The following is a 16,945-nucleotide window of genomic DNA, read 5'->3' as shown; positions in this document are numbered from 1 at the left end:
GTTCTCACAGGTTAGGAGCAAACTGCAAGTATACTGTGCTTCTAGAAAACACATTTACATCTTAAAAGGTTTAACACATAAATGTATGAATGGTAATTTGCTTATGGTTCTGAGAAACAATCAGAACTTGACTGTGAGGTGTACTTGACAATGCAAATCTCTGAGAATACAATGGACACAGTGACTTGGGTAACAGTTACAGGCTAGCTAGTGGTATCCTGGCTACAGAATGACTGCCTTGGTCTGGACACTTCATTGTTGACAGGTTTGTTGTTCTGTGAATCATTGGATACAAGTTCATTTCTGAAATTTGCAGATTCTAGAACTGGGTTCCAGCCAGGCTGTAGGTAGAAGGGACATTAGTTGCATTATGTGTATATAAGGAAGTAAGAGTATGAATATGGAAGGTGGTGCATGAGGGCAAGCTTACTCAAGCTGAGCAGCTCTTTGTCTGGCTAAGGCTCTTCCTCTGGGGGAGCTGGACTAACTGAAGCAAAGGCCTGGCTCCCTTAGCTGGCCTGGGAAATGCTGCTGGGCTTCAAGAGCTTAAAGTGCAGAAGGCAGTTCCCTCTAAGTGGTTCTTTACTAGGGCAGCCCTCCAGGGCCCCATGGTGGGCATTGTACTTGTCTTCGTCTTGTCTCCTCCCCCACAGGTGGACACAGCTCCCACTGGTGGTCTGAGGAGCAAGTAGGGCTGATACCATGTGTGAACAGAAAAAGCCAGCAGCTTGGTAACCCCAGCATCCTGTGCCTTTTTTCTCCTTTCCTCAAAATGAACACCTCTATGCTATGTATCTACCCAGATGGGAGCTTTTAGTGTGCAGTCTGGTGGGTGGGGACAGGCTTATTGTAAACATAGGCTCCTGGCTCATAGTGATGACTTAGCTTTTTTGGTCATGGCTGGAGCTCCACCACTTGAGCCACACCTCCAATCATGGTAGCAGTTCATGAATCCTGGGTCAGGGGACAGGTCTGGCCCCCACTCACCAGGCTCAAACCATCCATATGGATGGCCACCTGTATGGAAATTCTGCTTCTCCCATGGCCCTTTTCATCCTGTCCTCCTGTTCTGTTTGCAAGGCAAACAGATTATACTGAGGTGCCACATTTTCTTAGGGCTCATCAATTTAGATCTGGATCTCCAGAAAGCAAGCCCTTTCTCCAGGCTTGACACCCAGGCTACGCACACATGGTACAGTGTGCCATACTCTAGTGATGAGATGGCACCTGGCCCGGTAGCTTATGAGGTGAGGTGCCTTCCTTTCCACAGGGGCCAGTTCACCTCACATGGAGAACCAGGGGCTCCCAAAAGCCAAGTAGAGCTGGGCACAGGCTTTTATCAGGTGATCCTTACTCTAGCCAGAAACCAGCATCGGCCTCAAGACCTGGGCACCCTCTCCACATCCTCCCAGAGTTAGAAGAGGTATGATACCTTCACACTACTCAAAATCCCCGGGTGGCTCCTCCTACCTTTCCCAGTACAGCCTCATGGCCTTTAGTCTTTTTCAGCCTCTCCTTCCCCTCACTTGCACCAGTCCCCAGGTGGTACTTTCCTTGTGAACCCCAGCTTAAACGTGACTTTTTCCAGGACACTAACTCAGGGTAGTATAGGGCCTAAGGTTTGGCTCTGGTCTCACTGGACAGCATTCCTGCTCTGGCAGATGCTGTGTGTATAGATAGGCTGCTAAAAAATGAAGGCCAAGAGCACACAAGCACAATGACCTTTCCCAAGTCAGCCACCTTAGAATGAGTCATGGTCCCAACTAAGAAGGCCCCAGAGCAGTGGTACACTCCACTCTGTATCGCCCTCACCTCATACTGCTGTCTCGTAGGAACTGCCATCCAAGAGCTCAGCTGTGCCCCCGCCTAATCCAGCTAATCAGGAGGCTTGGCAGGGATAAATAGTACTGGTACTTAGTGGAGACAGCCCCTTGACAAGACTGGTTGATAGATTCACCATCCCTTCCCAGCATGCCCCTTGGCCAGTGTCACGGGCCATAGGGCATTTATAGGTCTGAGGATCACAGGAACCTAAGTTGGCTTCTACTGCAAAGGACAAGCTGTGAGCTGCTGTCCTCTTCTGAGGCATGATGTCTACCCACATCCCAGGCCACGCCTTTGGTCCACCATTTAGAACTCACTTCACCTGACAGCTCAGGCCATCCTCTACTTAGGGAAACCTTAGGCCCTCAGGAGCACATCACCATTCGAAGTCGCAGGCCCTCCCTTACCTACCCGGTAGGCACTGGAGCCTGAGGGGGTTAAGAGTCACTGGGGTGGGGGAGGGGATTACTCCCATTCTACACAGTGGCTGGTCCTGACTTCAGAGAAGCCAAGACCCACGCTTGGGCTCTGCCACTGAGGCCAGGCCCTTGTGTTCTGTTCTCATCCTGGACCCAATAGGCAGACTGGGGAGTGCCAGCAGAATACACAAGACAAGAGTGCCGGGCAACAAGTTGGTTTTAATGGCATTAACATCCAGGTCACATCAGTTCTTGGCAACTCCAGGGGTGAGGGACTGTTGCCTTGCTGATAAGGGCTCTAGCCTTCCAGTCTGCTCTGCAGCCTCTGAGAACTCACCACCCAGTCTGGCCACTTCCTGGCCCCCCACCCCACTGTGAAATACATGGCAATTGCACTGATTGACATAGCTCCCCCCTTACTGTCCCGGCCTCCCAGAACACCCTGGCCTGGCAGAGTTGATGAGGCTTTGGCGTCCGCTCGAGGTGGTCCAGGGCTGCTCCCAGGAATAGTGTTTATCAAGTGTGACAAGTTTTTTACAGACTGGAGGGTCTGGAATATTTTTTTTCTGTTCTAAGAGACTCTCGTCTCTAATGGCTTCTCAGGGCTACTGGAACTTGGGCCTGGATGACGCTGTATTGGTTGTTCTATTTGTAAGGAATGTGTAAGGCATTTTGGTAAGTTGAAGTTTCCACAGAGACTCAGACAGAGGTGCCTTCCTTTGAGCTGCCATCCTCCTGCAAACAAAAACAGACACTTGAGGGGAAGGACTGGCAAGGAGCCCAGGCACAGCCACTCACCCTATACCAGGTCCAGGCTCTTGAGAGAAAGCAAACCCAGGCTGGCTGTATCAATCCACAGCTGTGTCTGGACTTAGGGACAGAGGATGGAATGGGAGAGACCCAAGAATACAGGAGTGTGAGTGGGCATGTCTGGTCCTGCAGGAAGGGGGCTGGCTTGAGGAGGGGTCCTTGCAGAATGAGGACTAAGCTGGCCATGACCTCTTGCTGAGGAACTGTGTTTCCCTGGGTGCAGGAGCCTGTGTACTAATGCCCATGTTACCATATTAGTCTCCATCTCCATCATCACTCCCTCTCTTGGCCTACTTCCCAAAGCCCCTAAGCACCACCTCCAGTCCCTACTAGCAGCTGACTTCTGCCCACCCTGCAGAGCACAGGGCCCACCTCCATGAGCCAAACCCAGGCAGTACAACATTCAGACTCACTGTCTTATCCAACTGTTCCTGCAGCTTCTTCACTGTGTCCTTCTCTTTTGACAATTGCTCCTGGGTTGTCTTCAGAAGCTCCTGCAGTTTGGTGGCGGCCCGTCCTAGGTCACTGGTTAACTTCTTCTCTTTTTCTAGTCTCTCCTGAGAGTTAAAGGTTGAAAGGGATCAGCAGGTAGCCCCCTCCCCCTGTGCAAATGGGGCCCCCACACCCAGGCATCTTTCTTCCAGAAGAGGTCTTCTGCTCTCTGACGCATTGTCAGCTGGGAGGAGCAGAGAACTTCATGGGCTGACTACCTGTGCCCTGTTGTCTACCGGTGCTGCCAAGACAACTCTCTGGCTTAGCCCAACCAAAACAATCTGCTCTGTGCTGAGCAGCAATTGCCATGTGACAACTCATTCCCTTTGGCTGCCAATGAGGAAAGTCAGTGCCTGGGCTAGGAATGGGTTTCCACTAACTGCCCCACATCCAAGGCTAAGAGTGACCACAGTCTTGAGGAGGTGCCCCAGGCTCATCCTCTACCTTCAGTTGTGTGACCTCTTCTGTTCCTGAAGACTCCAGGGGGCCAGCAGCTCGGAGCTTCTCCAATTCTTCTTGTAATCGACACGCTGTGGCCTGAGCCTTATCAGAGGGGAGGGTCTGGATGAGACACCCTACAAGTGGACCAGCTGTCCAGCCCAGTTGAGGCCTGCCTAGGCACTGGGGAACCACCCCAAGTCTAATGGGCAACAGCCCAAGCCAGCTAGACCCTACACGGACAAGGAGTCCTGCAGGAGCCTGACCGCAGCAGGCTGACTTACCCATGAGGTGCCTGCTGCTAGTTGTCTCCACCCTATGCCCACCTGCCCAGGACCCTACTACCGCTCCTAGTCCCAGTATGATGGAAGCCGGTCATTGGTTAGCTTCTAGCCACTCCTGGAGGTTAACAACAGGATTAGAGCAAGTGTCTGGTGGGGGCAGATATGACCCACTAACTCCATGGAGACTGAGCTTGAAAGGTGATGGGCTGAGGCCGATGGGCAGAGCCTGACCTCCTCAAACTCGGCTGTGAGCTGCTGCCTCCGCGTCTGCTCGTTCTCCAAGATGGCTTCTGTATGTTCCAGCTGTGTGTTCAGCTGTGTGGAGACACAATAAACAACTTGAGAATCTAGTACTCTCTTGGGTCCTTAGGGACCTGGAGCAGATTGAAACAACTGGCCCCACCTTCTAGCTACTTTCCAGGGTTCCCTCTTCCCCCATCACCCCAATGAGTTGTTCCCAATACTCTTCCTTTGGAAAGACAGTGCTCCAGCCCTACTAGAGAAGCTGGTAGGTTGGAAAGATGCCAAGGGGACCTTCGTGACCCTGGAAGCTTCTAACAAGACCCTAGGACAAGAAAGATGCTTCAGAGCATGAGGCTGTCCCAGGTACCCCTGCATTCTGGCGGTAGCTTTTGGCAGCTGTTCCTTGCTCTAAACTCTGTAGAGCAGATGTCTTGCTAATAAATGTCCCAGCAAGGATTTTAACAGGAGTAGAGTTCTATGGCTGCAGACACAACCAAAGGCTGCTCCCTCAGCTCAGCAGGCACAGACTTCAAACTGCAGCCACCCTCATTCTGTAAGAACCAGCACCTCCCACTCCCCCACTGCCTCTGCTTGGTCACCTGCCCTTCGCACTGCATCTTTCTCAGCCCTTAGTAGGCCACGCAGGTGGACAGAGTAGCAGTAGGGCCAGAAGAGCCACACAGCTCCACCTGGGGCAGTTAGTAAAAGCCTAAGTACCAGCTCACCACCCTAACCTTCATAGGGTCCTGCTCGGCTGGGGGAACTTCTGAGGGGATAGCCGGGGACCCAGCCACGCCACCATCCTCTACGTGGCTCTTCATCTCACTCAACTGCTGCCTGACCTGAAACAGGGAGGGGCAGGTTTGTGCAAATACAAATGCAGATGTAGGAGCCTCGTACATACATCCCCACCCACCTCAGAACTACAGCTGCTCTCCATTACCAAGGCCCCTACAGGTGACCTACACCCAAGTCCTCATCCCTGCATAGGGTGGCAGAGATAAGGGCCAAAATCTGAGCCAAACATCAAGCCTCTGGCCAGCCAGACCGATGTGCTTAAAGTGAAGTAGCAGGAGGATTCCTGAAAGTAAAGGGATCCCACCTAGGGGCAGAGATGCTGCTGCCTGAACCCTGAATTATCCTTCAAGTATGTGGTCTCTCAAAAGCACTCTAGGGTCTAGAAAAAAAATAAAGACAGCTTTTTGCCTAATATAGTCCCCTTCCTCAGTTCTACTGCGGGGGCAAGTGACTACTGAAGTGGCCCAGAGGTTCCCAGATCCCATTTGATGGGCAGCAAGGCCATCGTGGGAGCTTTGGAAAAGTTCTAAGGCACAAATACTCCATGGGACATAGTATCAGGTTCCATTCAAGAGGCAGGGTGCTCGGGGCCACCCTAACAGCTCCCAAAAGTCCAACAGCATGAACCTGTGGGAGATTTGCTCTGCATGCACTCCCACCTAAAGTGCACCCTCTTCCTGGCCTATCCTCCGGATCTGGCACAGCCAAGGGCTGAAAGAAGTAGCCTGAAATCCAGGCTAAAAACCCACCTCTGGCATGGGATCCAGGATGCTGGGAATATGCTAGCCCATCAAACCAGACAGGTCTCTTAAAAGTCAATACATTGTAACTCAAAGCCTTCTAATTTCTAAATATTGACAATCACCTCAAAGTTATTTTTTGTTGTTTTGCTAATCCGGGGCTTGAACTCAGGGTTTGGGTGCTGTACCTGATCTTTTGTGCTCAAGGCTCTCTCTACCACTTAAGCCACACAGCTCCACTTCTAGCTTTTTGCAGTTAATTGGAGATAAAAGTATTAAGACTTTCCTGCCCTAGCTGGCTTCAAACTGCAGTCCTCAGATCTCAGCCTTCTGAGTAGTTAAGACTGCAGGCATGAGCCACTAGCACCCAGCAACCTCGACATTCTAAAAAGACTGTGCAAATCAGAGAGAACACTGCAGTGGCTGGGCAGACTGCTGCATGCAGTCCTGCTCCAACAGGTCTATGAATAAGGAGGGGCTGAACTGGCCAAGCAGCTAGGGCGTGGGCTCAGACACTTGGCCGAAAACCAAGCAAGCCAAACAGGACTCAGGCCACCTGCACAGCAGGGTTCTTCCTATCAGTGAATAGGGCTTCATCTCTGCACCCAGTGCCTGACATTAGGCTACTGTGGCACAGGCCCACAAGCCTGTGGTAGGGATCTGAGCTAAGGAGAACCCACAGAAAGCAAGGACTTGCCAAGAGCCACAGGGTAATAGGTGGCCAGGCTAAGAAGGACCCCTAGGCTATCTGGTGCCAGGAGTCACACCACATTCCCAATGCTCATAGGAGATGAGATGGCTTCACGAGGTATGCCTACCCCCACAGCTCTTCCCACTGCTTGGTGCAAGAGACCAGGCTGCCAGAAGAGGGAAATAGAGATGGAGCATTCTGGTACTGCAGCCACAGACCAGCTCAGAACTTGGGGTAAACATGCAAGAGGCCCCATGGAGTCAGTCAGTCACAGACTACTGGCGACAGTGGAATCTTTGAGTGGATATCCAAACAACCAGCAACTTCATCTCACACACAGCCCCACATCACACTCCCCTGCCAGGGACACCAAGTCTACCTACCAGGGCAAGCTCGCTGCTTTGTTTCTGGGCTTCACTCTTGGCTGCTTCCAACTGAGATTGAGATTCTAATAAAAGTTGCCTCAACTTGGGTGCAAAAGGAGAGAAGAAAATACCAGTTCCAGTGAGTTTGCAACTAAACATAAGCTTCAACGTGTTCATTCACCTCCAATGCTGACAATTACACGAGCAGGCAGAGGTTCCTCTAGCAAGCATTTCCCCAGTGAAGACGATGTGCATCCATGTCAAACCTTCCTACATACTGTACGTTATTTCTCACTAGCAAAAGGCCAGAAATTCGAGATTAAGGCAGGAAGAACTGGATTTATGCTTTCTGCTTCTGAATGGTTAGAAGACAGGAACAGATTTAAATCCGTTTCCTCCCAGAAATGGGATCTGCAAGCCAGGCAGCGTCCCTTGCTGAAGGGGCAACCTAGAATGTAGAATGCTGCCCCGGGCAGGCCAGGCTCACCAGTACTGCTCCTGCCTACTCATGGAGTTGCCCTTTTGAAACCTGCTGAGACAGGTCAGTGCAGTGAAGTGTCTGCAGGACTCTAAGTAAAAAGCCTGAAAACAGACCTCACCGCTCACACTGACAAGAGTCAGTGTCCTTTAAAGAGCTACTTTGGGGAAAATCCAGCTCTGCTGGTCAGGGGCTATATGGGGCAAAGACAAGAGTTCCTGAGGTAGGTGGACTTACCCCTGCCACTTCCTTGGCATAGTTCTGGCACTCAGCGCTAGCAGCTGCCATGTGCTTCTCCAGCTCTGCCTCCAGTAGTGAGGTATGCTCCCGCACCTGAATAATGAAAAATCATGCGTGTGTGTGTACACACACACACACACACACACACACACACACACACACACACACACACACACACACACACACACACACACACACACACACACACACACACACACACACACACACACACGTAGAGGGTCATTAACAACAGGGAGTACAGTGACAAGAGTCAAGACTGGCTGGCCCAGGATTAGCGAGCTAGGGCTCTGGAGCACTCAGCTACTGAATAACCCAAGGCCAATAACTAACAAATCCCTGACAAGAGATCCCCTTACTGAAGATGGCACCCAAACTCTGGTACTGCTGGGTCCTGCTATGTCCTCAAACCTGAGGAGTTGCAAAAACAGGTACCAGAGATACTCTCTGAAAAGCTGGGGCACACTGTAGTGTCTGGAAGAGAAGCAGTTCCCCTCAAACACAGCCTGATTCTGAAGAGGGATAGGCAATTCTGCATAGGCTCATGCTGTCTCAGGCCACTGACGTAGCAAATGCTACATTCAAGGAAAACAGGACAAGATCTTTGCTCAGGAGAAAACAGCTTCTCTTCAGACATGGTCCATATGGGGAAAAAATGACTCAAGTAGTCAGAGTAAGGTTACTTTTTTTGGGGGGGCGAGGGGAAGGACAGGGGGTCAGTGTGGGGCTTGAACTCGGGGCCTGGGCACTGTCCTTCAGCTTCTTTGTGCTCAAGGCTAGTACTCTACCACTTGACCCACAGCGCCACATCCTGTTTAGTTGGAGATAAGGTTATCACTGGGAATCACTGGGACTTTTTTGCTTGGGCTGGCTTTGAACCGCGATCCTCAGATGTCTGCCTCCTGAGTAGCAGCTAGGATTACAGGCGTGAGCCACCAGCGCCCCCATGTAATGTTACTTTCAAAGAGGCTCACAGACAAGAGAAAGCAGCTTTCAGCACAACCCCCACATACCTGATCTGAGTTTTCAAGTTCTCCTTTTAGCTTCTCTACAGTGTCTTCGAGATGTTTCACTGTGACCCGTGACTACCAAGCAAGGGAAAGGCCTTGTCAGACATGTGGATCTGGGGGAATCATCTTGGGATGATTCAAGCAGCTGTGCATACCCAACCCCTCCAGGCAGAGCCAGGCACCTTGGCAGCCTCTTCCAATGGAGATGGGAGGAGGAGTCTCTAGTGATCAGTGAGCTATCATCGTACTAATGTGACTTATAGGACATCCCCCCACAAAACACCAATCATGGTACCCAAGATTCTTAGGTGACAGATGATCTGTCCATCAACCTCCTGGACTTTGTAGAATTTGGAGCCAACTGTGTACTTATAGCACAGTCCGTTTGGCTTCTCTGTGTCCCACAGCAATGCCTCTGCCAGCCCTGGGGAAGTATGCACAACTGTCATACCTTCTGGAGTTCTTCCTCTGCAGCGCCTACTTTGGCTTTCCACACCTGTTCCTCTTCCTCAACACTCTTCTGCAGGTCTTTGAGCATGCCCTCCTAGGAGTTAGAGAAGCATTGAGATGGTCCTTCTCTTTCCTCAGAAGCTCCACAATCACACACTGCATCTTCCCCATAGCTCCTCGTGGCGACCTGCTGGCACCTCCCTGCTCTGAGAATCTGGCCACTGTTCAAGTGCTAGATGTAGAGCCATGCCGGGAAAGGAGTGTGACCCACATGAGGCCATTAGGACTTCCATCACTATAGGACTTTTACATAAAAGCTGACCCCAAGGCAAGCCTGATTCGTTGCTGCCTGTCACATCATTCCTTGTCATATATAACCAGGCTCTCCCCAGTGTAAGACACCAGGATAAACTGTCAACTTAGCCTTCTCTTCAGCTCAGAAATAATGAAGATCAGAGAGGCTTATCCATCCCCTTACCATCCAACTAAAGAAATGGGGGCCCAGTCAGGGGACGTAATCTGCCTCAAACTACCCAGAGTTAGCAAGCTTTGGTGAGATTCCTCACTATCTCCTGCCTTATCTCCTACAGCTCTCCCTCATGGCAGCCCCTGGGGAAGCCCAGCCAGTGTTCACAAATGCCCATCTCTGACTGCTGACCGTCTCTGCCAGGATGGTTCGGTACTGGTCACACTCAGCTTGCAGGGTGCTCTGGGTCTCCTCAGCTTCCCTCAACTTGGAGGCCAGGTCCTGAGGGCAGAGAAGGACATGTCTGGTTAGTCTTTCCTCAGCTACCTGCTGAAACAACTGTGGGAACCCTCACTCCTAGGAAAAGGAGAGCTTGGTGCAGGGCCCACCCTGCTCGAGGCCCCTGCCCAGCAGCCTCATGTACCGAGGAGGGTTCTGTGGCAGCCAACGGCTTCTTCAGCAGCTCGGAGCCCTTCTCCTTGAGTTCCTGCAGCCACTCGCTGTAATTCTGTAAGGAACATACACGGTGATCACAATGGGGCTTGAGTTGTTCCGGCGGGGCCTTGGAGTCCTGGGGAGCCGCCCTGCCTCCTACCTGGTGTGCTGAGATGGGGAGCTCTGGGAGCAGAGCCAGCAAGGCCTCCCTAGTCTGGGTCTCAGTCAGATGTAGCTGCTTTTCTGATTCCTCCTATAGGGGTGAAGAAGAGGAAGAGGGTGGCATTTACCTTTATCCCAGGAAGGACTCTTCACGGGAAGGACAAGAACCAAAGCAGAAGCCAGTCTGGTGGGGTAGGGCTATGTAGGGCTGGTCTTAGTCCTGGGTGGTAGGTGCAAGTTGCCTTATACCTCCCGTCAACAACTGGGGCTCTAGCAGCTCTCACTTTCCCAGCTCTTTCTGTCTGTCCAAGCCAGCTGACAGGGCCACACATGTAGGGGCCAAGCAGGTGGGTGGAGCTAGAGCAAGCAGCTGGGCAGAAGAGGCTTTCACTATTTTGAAAGCGGAGAGGCAGAGCACCCCACCCCACACCCCCAGCACCCACTCTGGTTACAGCCACTGCCAAATGGGAATAGCAGCTGGGAAGGCTCATCTCCAGCGGCCCTGGAGGGAGAGAGGATCAAATTTCCACTTGGCAGAGGAAGAAAACGGACTCAGACAACACAGGGGAAGTTGTTTGGGGTCATGCCTCTCCAAAGCTTGACTATTCCCTATGTCCTGCCAGGCCTAACTTCCTGTACTGCTCCTCCTTGAAGAGAACAACCCAGTGTCCTCCACCAAAAGTATGACAAAAGAAAAGCAGTCAAGAAGGGCCAAAGGAGCCGTTAGGCAAAGCAGAGGACCACAGAGCGCCCTGCCCACTCCACCTTGTGAGATGGCTGAAGGAGACTTCTGCCTAGAACGAAGTTTCATCTAATAAGCTGCCACCAGCAGATAGAAGCCACTGTCAGCCAGGCCTCACCCAGGGCACAGCCTGGGACCTTAGGGTGGCATCAGGAACTGGAATAGAGCTATTGGGAGTGTGGCACTACTGAACAATAGCTGGAACATTCTATGTGGAGTATGTCTGAAATGGACCTGCCCTGACCACAGGACCCCTGGCTTGGACTCATACCTAAGAAGCAGCGCCTCCCCCAGTGACCCACAGAGCATGTCAGGGCTTCTGAGTGTGCGGAGGACCTGTGACTTCTGACTCTGATGCCACTCAGGCCTTCTAGTCATGGGAGTCAAAGGCCCTTGGATGACAAATCGTAGAGATCTAATTAAATCCAGCCCTAACACACAGTGGAAGGCTAGCCTTTCTTCTTGCCTTATCTCCAGCTCTTCATAGGATATTCTCATGAGGCAAGAGGATCACTGGGCCACTGCAAAGCTCACCACATCAGGACAGAAATTCCTTCCACTAAATAAGGCTTGGAGGGAATGACCTTTCACAATGGAGCGAAACGAGTGGTAAGGGGCAAAGGTGCTAGCTGCTGACCATGTCTCCTGGTCAGCACTTGCACAGTGGCGCCCAACTTCCCAGAAGCCTAGAATGCCACATGAGACTCATAAACACTTCAGTCCCCAAATGCTCACTGGTGAAGATGCCCTGCTCTCTGAGCTGTACTGTAAACATCACTTGCAGAACCCCTACTGAGCAATGATTTCAGAGGGCCCAAAGGGGAAACATGATCATTCAAATGACCTCAAGACTAAAACAACACAAAACTGATCCCGGGCTCACCATGCTCCCGGAAGGCTGGCCTTTCAGCCTCCAAAGCGGAGGCTGCACTCATTTCCTCTCCTGTGACACAGGGGCAGCTGAGAAAACCCGGGCACATACTTCTCGCCTCCATTTCATGGAAAAATGAAAGAAAAGAAGGAAAGCAGGAGAGAAAAGAAAGGAGAAAACAGGCACCAGGGAACACTATGCTGAGCCCTGAGCATTTCCATGTGGATTTATGAGATGATCTGAGGCCAGGGCTGTCTTTTCTGCAGCCACGCAGGTGCTACTAATTGGTGCCAGTCTGAGGCTGGCCAGGGCTCTAACCTTGGCTTGGGTCAGAGAGCGTAGTTTCTCCTCACAGGCCCTCTCAGATGAGGCCAGGGCCTCCATTGCCTTCCAGTTCTTCTCTCGCAGGTCCTGGGTGGGGAGAAAAGGGAAATATCAATGGCCCATATGGATCCAATTGCAGACAGGGCCCCTATACACTCCTCAGCTGCTATCAACAAGTGTGGGACCCAGAACCTCCCTGACACCACTCTGGTCAGCGACAAAAATGTCTTTTCCTTGACCTGCATACATGTGGCCTCTCCTGGGCAGCACTCAACACAAAGGTGAAGAGCTATAGCCTGATGTGGGACTGGCCAAAGCACAAGAGGAAAGAGAGAACACCTTTTCAGGCTCTATCCTCAGAGAAAAATGGGTCCTGCAGCTGAACAGCAGGCTCTGGCCCTGGAATGCTCCCAGGGAAGTTTCTGCCTCTACAGGGCAGCAGCCAGCAAGCCCTGGCTGTGTCACAGGGCAGGTGACGAGGATGGACCAAGGCCAATCCAGCCTCCACAGAGAGGGACAGTGTGTCACCTGTCCAGTTCCTCCAGGCCCTTCTCCGGCATGAGCCTATACTCACATGCTTAGAGTAACCACATGTCACAAGCCAGGCCAACTGGCACACGGTGTCCCCCGGGAATGGTACCATGCTTGGAGGCATGATGTAAGCTGCCCCAAGGACAATGTGCACTGGAGCCACTAGTGGTCTGCAGGAGAGGGAAGAGGCTGGAGGAGGGAGGGGAGCCCATAGCAAACAAGGCAGGAAGGGAAGAGTATGGCAAACAAGCTGGGCCCTCTTTTTATCTGATAATCTGGGGCAGGGTCCTTGTCCTCAAGATCTTCCCTAACAGCCTCACTCTGTTCCTACCCTATTCTTCCCACCCCAGCTCAGCGGTATCACTCACATTGTTCTTCCCTTTCTGCTGCTCCATGGCCTCCTTGAGTTCTGCAGCCTCCTTCTCCAGACACAATACCTGGGACTCCAGCTCCTTGAGTCTGGGGGATATAGTAAGGTCATAGCCTTGGCTCTATTTCCAAAAGGACTCCTTCATCTGCCCAGGGCACCAAGCCCTGCCTGAGACTTCACACTGCAAGGAGTGCCCCATTCCCCACAGCTGCATCTGTCCCCGGCTCTGCTTCCTAGGAAGATACCCCAACTGAAGACTCCTGCTGCCATCTCACTCACTGGGACTCTGGGCACCACTGCTCTTGGGTGTTTGCAAGAGGCCACTAACTTCTAATTCTGAAACCCAAAGGCTTCTCTCCTGGGATCTGAGGACTTAGCCGAGAGAACCCCCTGCCATTGAGAGATTAGTGAAGTGTTAGTCCTATGTGGACTAACCCACTGGGCTTTGTCTACCCTCACCATCGAGCAGTGAGTGGTTGATGCTGCTACGAAAACTGGAACATTTCCAATGGACACTTTAACATGCCCCCTTCTGCATTCAGATTTAGAAGACAGACAGGGAAGTCCGAAGATGTATGAAACCTAAAACCCAGAAGTAGCCAATGTTGGCTTGAATAAGCAATCCCAAGAGTCACCCAGATTCAGGAAGAAGACCCATGAGGGGGAGCTGCCACTAGCCGGGTAAAGGAAGGCTCTGCTACTACTGCCAGCCAGATGGGGACCTGATGTACTTGTTTCTCCTGGGAAGCCATGGTCAAAGCCTTTTTGAAAACCACCTTTCTATTGCACACTAATTGACCATAATGTCAGGCCTAGCAATCAAGGTGGCCATCCTTACCATCTTGATGATGGACTCCAGCACGTGTGTGTCTATGCGCACACAGGCACACACACACACGTACACACGTGAACTCAGGGCCTGGGTGCTATCCTTGAGCTTTTTTGCTCAATGTACCATTTGAACTCCAAGTTCACTTCCCATTTTTTGGTGGCTAACTGGAGATAAGCATCTCACAGACCTTCCTCCTCAGTCTGGTTTTGAACTGAGATCCTCAGATCTCAGTCTACTGGGTAGTTAGGATACAGGAGTGAGCCACCAGCACTCTTGAGCAAGCTTCATATGTTTATCCTGAATTCAGTGGCCCTCATTGAAAACCCTAGCCAACTGCTTGAACATTGATTGGTTTCAGGACCTCAGGTACCTTCACCCTACCTTTAAAGCTCTACGGGAAGAACCCCTAAGATCTCCCTCAAATCAAGAGCCTCCTCCAGCAAGCCACCTCCAGAGTGTACAACCCCAGAGTGTCTCCAGAATAAGACCTGAAGGAGTCTATGTGGCAAGAACACACTGATAATAGTCCACACCCCACACCAGGAGTCACTCCCAAGTTACAGAACTGACCTCAATCATCCATTCCTCTCTATCCGAACAGGGTGGTCTAGCCTAGACAACTTACAGATAAACAGAAAAGGATATAAGCCAGTTCCTGCCAGATATTTTTGCATGATACAAAAAATTAAAATCAATCCTATTTGCTATGTAAATTATTATGCTAGTAATCTGCTGTGTGGTGCAAGAATCTAATCTTTGCTCTTTAATGCAGGGTCTTATGTGGCTCAGAACTTTTGTTGGCCTCTCAAGGGTGGAATCAACAGGTATGCACCACCACGCCCAGTTTCAAAGTCTAATCTTAAAATGCAAGAGAAAAATAAAAATAAGCAAATGAATTCAGCCTCTCTTCCCTCATAAATATGAACATCCATGCCTTCTGGGAAAGGAGGAGAGTTCTAGTTTCCTCCTCTGGTCTCCAAACAACAGATCCCAATGGGTGCCAGGGAACACTAGCTGTGGTCTGAGGAGAAAAATTTGCTGAGAAGCATATGGGAAGATAAACAACTCTTTATCAATGATGGCCAAGATAAGTCACCTCGTTTGTTGAAAGCCTAGGACACAACCAAACATAAGCAGGGGGGATGGAGGATAGAAGACATCCTCTCCAACACAGCTGCTTTGGGGACATGTAGCTGGGACACACCCAGGAGGTGTGAGTATCTGTGAACATCTCAGAGGTAATGATCACAAGGACTCTGGACTCTTGAGCCACCCCACCCAGGTGTCAGCTCTGTTGCTAAGGCAACAGCAAACTAATAGTCTCTGAACAGGGCCTGGTGCTAGGACTGCTGACACTGACAGAAAACAAGGTCTAGTCAGTGGTGAAGTCAACTCACAGACAAGGGAAAAACAGCCCTGTAGCATGATCAAATCAGTGCTAAACTGCTTCAACATCCCAAATATGGGTGGCAGCAGAAAGCCTTGACCATATCTATCTACTTCCAATTTGAACTACTGGCCTCAGTCCCTAAAATCCTTTGTTTTGGAAATACCGAGGAAGCTTTGACCAGCTAATCCTTCCCCAGTGGGAAAGATGAAGAGTAGTGGCAGGACATCTGCTCTTGTTGAGGTAGCTCCCACCCTCCACACAAATGAGTTTGGGTTTTTGAGACTGAGCACAGAGCTGGTTGTGCTTTGAGTGTTCTCTTTCCCCCAGTGGTTCAGCATTTTGGAAGATTAGTTCCTCAACGTGGAAGTATTAAGAAGTGACAGAGTCAAGCCCTGGTGGATCAAGCCTGTAATCCTAGCCACTCAGGAGGCTGAGATCTAAGGGATGTGGTTCAAATCCAGCCCAGGCGGGAAAGTCTGTGAGACTCTCCACTTAATCATCAAAAAGCTGGAAGTAGGGCTGTGGCTCAAGTTGTAAAATGACAGCCTTGAGCAAAAAAAGCTAAGAGACAGTGCCCAGGCCCTGCATTCAAGCCCTATTTACTGGCACATACACAGTGAAGTCACTGGGGGCGTTGTCCCAAGGAGGAAATGATGCTGGTTTTTTTTTTTGAGTAAGTTGGTTTCTCTGAGTGAGTTGTTATAAAAGAGTAAGCCTGGCCCCTTCCTGTCCCTGGTTTTCTGTCTTGCCATGTGACCTCCCGTCCTTGCACACAGCATTAGGCCATTCACCATAAGGCTCTCACCACAAGCTAAATACATGGAACTTTCTGACTTTGGACTTTCTGCCTTTAAATCCTTTTCCCCAGAATATCCAGCTAAAGAAAGTCTGTTAAATAGCGATGGAAAACTGACTAAAACAGGACTCGTTGCAAGGCTGCATTCTTCCCCCAACCCAGACCTGTCCTCTTCTCCAAGTCACTAGGGAGACAGAGGAATAGGACAGAGACTTCTGAAAGGTTATCTTCCTCCAGGGAACTCAAGCAACCAGATCAATGTCCCAGCTCACAGAGGCCCAGGGTCACTCTGTGCTGAGGCTGAACTGAGTGGGCAGGAGCCCAGCAGTCCCTCAGCCCTCCACCTTGCCAGCTTACCGGGTCTGCTGCTGGTCGGCCTCAGCTCGGATGGCCTGGAACGAGACACAGAAATCTCCTTGGTCTCCATGAGGCTCACTTGTGCAGCTACTAGTCAGGGCAAGAGGCCCTTTGCTCAATGGAGTCCTCCCTCCCCTCCTGTCAGCCTGGGAAGGGGCTGACCTGGGTATCCTGGGCTTGCCCCGCCTCTAGCAGGGCTTCGATGGACCGGATCCTCTCTGTGAGTTGTGAATTCTCTGCCCTGGCTTCCTTGAGTTGCCCATGGAGATCACTCAGCTCCTCACACTTGCTCTTCACTTCTCCCTCGGAAGACTGTAATTTGCTGTGCAGCTCTGTTGCAAAAGGAAAGTAAGAGAGAAGTCAGGGCCT

General features: G+C 51.1%; 1 protein-coding gene across 4 annotated transcripts in view; it reads right to left on the bottom strand.

Annotated features, from left to right (window-relative positions):
* Nucleotides 1–2,442: 2,442 nt before the first annotated feature.
* The window catches only part of Rrbp1 (ribosome binding protein 1), a 72,681-nt gene continuing 58,178 nt past the window's right edge, over nucleotides 2,443–16,945 (bottom strand). For 2 of the 4 annotated variants that reach the window (XM_070006700.1, XM_070006701.1), the window contains exons 9-24: nucleotides 16,739–16,908; nucleotides 16,577–16,611; nucleotides 13,200–13,290; nucleotides 12,295–12,387; nucleotides 10,362–10,454; nucleotides 10,191–10,274; nucleotides 9,959–10,048; nucleotides 9,302–9,394; nucleotides 8,854–8,925; nucleotides 7,820–7,915; nucleotides 7,123–7,206; nucleotides 5,236–5,352; nucleotides 4,499–4,582; nucleotides 3,990–4,088; nucleotides 3,467–3,610; nucleotides 2,443–2,978 (exon numbers count right to left, since the gene is read on the bottom strand). In XM_070006700.1, coding sequence (XP_069862801.1) covers nucleotides 2,943–2,978; nucleotides 3,467–3,610; nucleotides 3,990–4,088; nucleotides 4,499–4,582; nucleotides 5,236–5,352; nucleotides 7,123–7,206; nucleotides 7,820–7,915; nucleotides 8,854–8,925; nucleotides 9,302–9,394; nucleotides 9,959–10,048; nucleotides 10,191–10,274; nucleotides 10,362–10,454; nucleotides 12,295–12,387; nucleotides 13,200–13,290; nucleotides 16,577–16,611; nucleotides 16,739–16,908 — 1,481 coding nt within the window. In that variant the 3' untranslated portion in view covers nucleotides 2,443–2,942. The remainder of the gene's footprint in view (nucleotides 2,979–3,466; nucleotides 3,611–3,989; nucleotides 4,089–4,498; nucleotides 4,583–5,235; nucleotides 5,353–7,122; nucleotides 7,207–7,819; nucleotides 7,916–8,853; nucleotides 8,926–9,301; nucleotides 9,395–9,958; nucleotides 10,049–10,190; nucleotides 10,275–10,361; nucleotides 10,455–12,294; nucleotides 12,388–13,199; nucleotides 13,291–16,576; nucleotides 16,612–16,738; nucleotides 16,909–16,945) is intronic. The other 2 variants (XM_070006702.1, XM_070006703.1) reach the window with 2 other exon arrangements.

The sequence above is a fragment of the Dipodomys merriami genome, unplaced genomic scaffold, assembly GCF_024711535.1.
Source record: "Dipodomys merriami isolate MVZ:Mamm:240054 unplaced genomic scaffold, mDipMer1.0.p SCAF_7, whole genome shotgun sequence".
NCBI lineage: Eukaryota > Metazoa > Chordata > Mammalia > Rodentia > Heteromyidae > Dipodomys > Dipodomys merriami.
Note: the sequence above shows the minus strand (reverse complement) of the source record. Positions and strands in the feature narration are given on the sequence as shown.